The following is a 6,000-nucleotide window of genomic DNA, read 5'->3' as shown; positions in this document are numbered from 1 at the left end:
GAGTTAACAACATATTTTCAATTTGTCATTTATCATCATAAAAATTTCACCTGATATTTAAATCAAATTTCTGCGAAAATAACAATATATTAGTAACAGCAAGTAACATTGTAACAGCGCCGTGTCTGAGTTTTGTCAACGAGCTATCATTAGCCCACTGCAATCTCATCCATAGAAGCTGAGATTGGTCGGCTACTGCGCCACTCTTTGGGCCGTGAAATTTCATGCAAAATGAAACAAATCAGATAAAATCTGGCAACGGGATTCTTCTAATACTTTAAATTCCATATACTATTTCTCATGCAGTGAATGTTAGCATCCATGTTTTTGCTTTTATGTTTACACTATTTTTTTTTTCTTATTTAAACAATTTCCTCATTTTAGTGTCACTGTTCATGAACTGAAAGATACGAAAATCACCGTTCTGCACATATCCGACAGAACTCCGTCGATAATGAGCTTCTTTTTGTAAGTTTCTTTACATTTTGTTATTTGAATTAGTCCACTTTGCGTATCGTTATCTGTCACCGCATACTATGGTCGTTTTTAGATTACCTTAAATTTGCAAAAAATCGTCAAAGCATTAAGTGTTGTAAGTATCATTCGTTATCTGAATTTAAAATACTTTAATTTAACTGAAAGAAAATTTATACCGATACAACATTTCATATTTTCCATCTTTAAATAGACCGTCCAGAAACATATTTGTATTCTTTTATGCAAGCACAGCTGAATTCTGAATGCAGTCTATAATTAATAAAAGTTTAAACCTAAAAAATAGTGAGCATTTATTGTATTATTCCTAATGTAGATTTTAAACAAAATAATGCATAAAGATTTCAGTTACAAGTTTCTCCGCACTTACTGTGTTTATGTTTATCTCTGAGTTTTGCTTTCTTGTGTTACAGTGATATATGTGCTAATTTTTCTTTACGTATGCTATTACTAAAGAACAAGCTTCCGTAGCACGAGAAGTTCGAGAATGCTTACGGAATTCCGATTTAAAGAAAAGAAAAATTGAGTGAAATTTAAAAATATATAAATAATTGCAAAAAAAAAAAGGTGCACCGGGTAGAAAATAAAATAGTTTCAAGAGAATCCGGCTTCAGCGAGAAAAGTCATACTGTGTATTACCCCTCATTATTTTTCAGTATATTTCTAAACTGCTAATAAATAGCTTCTAACTATAATGATTCATTGGTCTAATTTTAGTATACGGTACACTGGTGAATAAGCGACATTATGAAGAGCAGTAAACGCGGCATATCATTATGTAGTAGTATTGCAATATCAGTTACTTCTTTTAAACTAAAAAATAAAATGTATTTGTTTATAAAGAATAAATGAGATTATAATATTTAAATTAAAGCAATTATTAATTTGTTATATATATGTTATCTGCAAATTTAATTAGCCTTATTCATTTATGCAGAATTTTTTAAATATAATTACTTATAAAAAAATTGCCCTCATATAAGTATATCTTGACTCAATATAGTAACATAAATTCCTTCTGAATGCATCTATTAATTTCCAGGTACTGTGTTTTTGCTGATTTTTAATAAATTTTAAAAGTGATAATATGTTTTAATTTTTAAATAATTTTCAGAAAATTTGTTTTATTCAACCCTGTGTTTATTTTCATCTTTTCCAGAAGTGTATTTGTATGAAAGTTACTCTTATTGAGAAATGAATAAAATGTCATTAATATCAAATTGACCCATATTATATTTATACTAGCTAATCACTGAAATTGGCAAACTTTTTAATTTGTAATATGTATATTTTACATGCTTTCAAATGCTTAACTTTAACAAGGATGTACCAACACTTTTTTAAGGAAACTAATTATAATTAAAACATAAAATACCTCATAGAAAACTGAGGTTGAAGAAAATTTTTAAGAAAAAAGTATGAAGTATCATTCTTTTTACTTTGTATGCAGTATATTTATAATTAATTTGTATACCATATTGTATTGAAAACATTTTTTTTTTTTTTTACTCAAATTAAGTGGATTATGTACATAGGCTACAAAATATAGAAGAGAATTCAAATGAAATTTAGTATTATAAATGTTTGTTTTGAAGATGTTCGTTCAAAGACATTTAAATACATGTTGTTAAAAGTAGTGCTTGTTGATTTCAAATTTACATATTGTAGAATATGAATTGTAGAACATACGTACACAATTAAACTGGAAAATGTTCCTTAGACATTATCTTATTTGTTGTCCCAGTACACATTGCCATACCCATTCACTCAGCTTCCAAATATTTCTTGGCAGTGAAGATACCTGGATTTGATCAATATTAGATCAAATTTAAGCAATCACATTATACATAAATTGAAGTAAGCTATAACTTAGATTAGCATGAAAAACAAATAGAAAAAAAAACAATGTGCATCCCAAAATTCAATCTGGTATGAGTCTTTCTCCATTGGTATACAGTTCCACATACTTGCTGAGTTATTGCACCATAAAGACCAAATAACATTTAAGTAAGGAAAAAAAGAGCCAATAGTAATTTATAACATGAAATTTTTAGGTGTTTTTGGAAAACAAGTGATACACTTGGAAAAGGTTAGCTATGACAAAACTGCGTCTTAAATGCCGAATACCATTTAGTAAGCGAAATTCAAAGAGCCAATAGTAATTTATAATATGAAATTTTTAGATGTTTTTGGAAAATAAGTGATACACTTGGAAAAGGTTAGCTATGACAAAACTGCATCTTAAATGCCGAATACCATTTAGTAAGCGAAATTTGTAAGGATAAAAGAAGGCATCAAATAATTGAGCATTTTTTAAATAAATTTAATATCGAAAGTTAGTTATAAAGAAATTTAAATTTACCAGTTGAAGTTTGGGTAGTATTAACAGAAGGGGGGAAGTGATTAAATGGTGGGGGAAAATTATATTTTAGGGTTCCCCTTGGTGAATATTGGCGTTTTTTTTTTTTTTTTTTTTTTTTTTTTTTTTTTTTTTTTTTTTTTTTTATTAGTGCTCTCCCAAGTAAAATGCCATCCAAAATGTAATGCAGTAAAACATAAAAGAATTATAATGGTTAAAATAGATTTAAGTGTGCCCCTTGGATTATCACTAAGTTGTTTCATTTATGGTAAACCGTGTAGTTAAATGTTATGGAAACCCTATTATGATATAATTGGTTGTGTGATTGCGGTCAATTGAAATTTTGTGAAAAGATTTGGAAAGTGTGTGTCGGCTTTTGGATAAGAAGTACATTTATATTTTGTAGTTACACGGTAAAATGGCTCAGTGTGGTAAGATTAACACACGTCGGGCCTGCGAGGCTCGGTCGTTGCAAAAACGTAATACAAAAATTTCTCCCTTTGGTGAAATTTTTCTACCTTCTCAGTAGCTGCATTTAAGGTCATGTACTAGTCATTCTGGAATTTAACCTTTCATCTTATCTCAGAAACTGAGTAACCGGGCTTCCCAGGCCCGAGGCGCGTGCTCGCATTGTCATTTAAAACTGCGAAAGAGATCAGGCAATTGCAAAAAAGTCTTGCTATTTGAGTTATGATGATGAAATGAAAAGACTACAGAAACTGCTAACCGAAGTGTCGACTGATAAAGATATAATTAATGAATAGGATGAAGAAATAGTTGGTGAAGAACAGTTTAGTGATCCCCAATCGAATTCTGAAGAGGCATTAGACTCAAGCAATGAATCTAGTAGTGAATTAAGTAATTTTGTGTCCGTCAAAAATTATGTGTTTGTTATCTTGGCAAATACAATGTGACAAAAGGGAATAAAAAAGAACCAAGCTTACTGTGAGAATTCTTGCTCACAACATTGTGAGAAAATTGCTCAGAAATGTTTGAAGCAAAATTTGTGCCCTCCCCTATGAATTCTTGGCAACTTCCAATGGATAAAATAATAGTAAACATTCTAGTAGATTGTGCGAACATTTATATCGAATCCATTGCCGTCAAATTTGGAAGATAGAGAGATGCTCAATCCACAAATATTACAGAAATCAAAGCATTTATGTGTCTTCTTTATTTTGGAGGACTCCACAAGGCTTCTCATGTAAATATTCTCTACCTTTGGGTGACTGACGAAATGGTGCTTGTCATTTTTCATCGAACAATGTCTAACAAACATTTTTTATTTCTAATGAGATGGTTGAGATTTGATGACATAAAAGATCACCTATCTAGAAGGGAAATAAATAAAATGGTTTTGATAAATATGCCTTTGAAAGTTCGTTGAAAATTGCAAAAAAGTTTACAGTCTTGGCGTATTGTACCAAAAATCACAAATTTGCTGCCCTATGTGCGAGAAAAATGTTTGTGGTAAACACAGCCCGATGATTTTCAAAAAAATGTGAAATGTAAGTTTTATTTTGAAATTATTGCTGTAAAAATAGTATACTATTGCATAAATTAGTATACTAAATTTCATTTCCACTCGAAATCAGTTTAATTTTTGTTAATGATTAATAATTTCAGTCTTAAAATTGTTTAAAATACAATTTTATTAGACTTATTAAATTAAAAGTATATTTTTTACATTTTATAAACTCTGTTTTTATTATTTAAGTGTTTTTCTTTACTTACACAAGCAATTTTATTTTTCTTTTGTTAAGAAATAATGCTTCGGGCCTGCGGAACCCGACGGGCGTCCTTGTGTAGCTAGAAGTAGCGCGTGCCTTTGCGGGTTAATTTGAAGTCTCTGTACAATTTGGAATGAAGGGGGAAAAGTATTAATTGACAGGTGTGTAAATGAAGGTTTACTTAGTAGCCATTATTAAGTCTCCAGTTTGTAGGAAGGAAATGTATACGATCGAACTTCAGATTATATCGACACTACGGAGGATATTTTTTTAAATTTATGTGGCAACTCCAGTATACACACAGTCAAAAGTCGTTAATTCGGACACCCATAATCCGGAATGATCTATAATCCGGACCTCAAAGCTACAAACTTTCTGCGCATGCGTCGCGTTGATGCATGTGTGTAAGACCTTTACGGCTGCGAATATGTGTGTGCACATGCGCGTTTAATGTATAACGGACAGTATAAGCTAAGCTAAAATTATCTAATTCAGTTAATGTTGCAGATTGCGTTGTTCCTTAATCTTCGAATTGGATCCTGCTTATTATTTTTTGCAGACTGTTAGAGCAATTTTATAAAAGTAAGCTTGAACTTTCGATTATGTCAAATAAAATTTCTGATATATATTTACTAATATGTAAAGGATCTACAAAGCGAAAGTATGTTTCGAAGTGCATTAAACAAAAAGTGGAATTGCTGAAAAAAATGGATAACATAATCCTTTATCTAACCATTCTGAAATCTGTTTATCAAATTCACGCTGCTCTGCGGCGGGAGGGGGGGATCGCCGCGGCGTGCAATGTATTGGAAGTTGATCTGTCAGCACTATCCTTATCTTCAGGGAAGATGTTTTTATTTTATTTGGCTTATAATTCCTTACTAAATGTAGTATTTCATCTCGATGTACTCTGTCTTTGATATGATTTAAATCAAATTCCTCGTCATTATAATTCGCTTCTGATAGCAAAGAAAGTGACACAGAGGTTATTGAAAACGAAAAAATTTTGATTGACAAATTAGTCGGTATTCTCGACACAGCAATTATAGGACTTCAACAGCGGAACTTTGTAACTGAAGAAGAAATTATGTCTGTTTATAGAATTAAAGAGAAAGTATTATCACATAAAATGAAGCAACTTAAACAACTTACATTGAAAGAAATGTTTAATAAAGTAAACAAATAAATATTAAGCTTTTTTGTAAATTTTGATACCCTTTAGATCATAATTGTTCTTTATTTCATAACTTACGATTTCATATTTTTAATTGTATAATTTCTGCATGCCATCTTACCAGATTTAAATTGATGATCTATCATTCGGAAAACCCCCTAATCCGGAATTGCCGAAATCCCGACGAGTCCGGATTACAGACTTTGTACTGTAGTAGTTTGTGTATGAATAAAATATAAATG

General features: G+C 30.6%; 1 protein-coding gene across 1 annotated transcript in view; it reads left to right on the top strand.

Moving 5' to 3' along the window:
- The first annotated feature begins 273 nt into the window (after positions 1–273).
- Positions 274–6,000, top strand: part of mats (MOB kinase activator-like 1) — a 31,220-nt gene continuing 25,493 nt past the window's right edge. The window contains exon 1 of the mRNA XM_035370285.2: positions 274–468. Within this exon, the coding sequence (XP_035226176.1) occupies positions 455–468 (14 nt within the window). The 5' untranslated portion in view covers positions 274–454. The remainder of the gene's footprint in view (positions 469–6,000) is intronic.

Source organism: Stegodyphus dumicola, chromosome 1, assembly GCF_044657685.1.
Source record: "Stegodyphus dumicola isolate Sdum_Otavi_A_Nest chromosome 1, ASM4465768v1".
In the NCBI taxonomy this organism is placed as follows: Eukaryota; Metazoa; Arthropoda; class Arachnida; order Araneae; family Eresidae; genus Stegodyphus; species Stegodyphus dumicola.
This window is presented reverse-complemented; position numbering and strand designations above follow the sequence as displayed.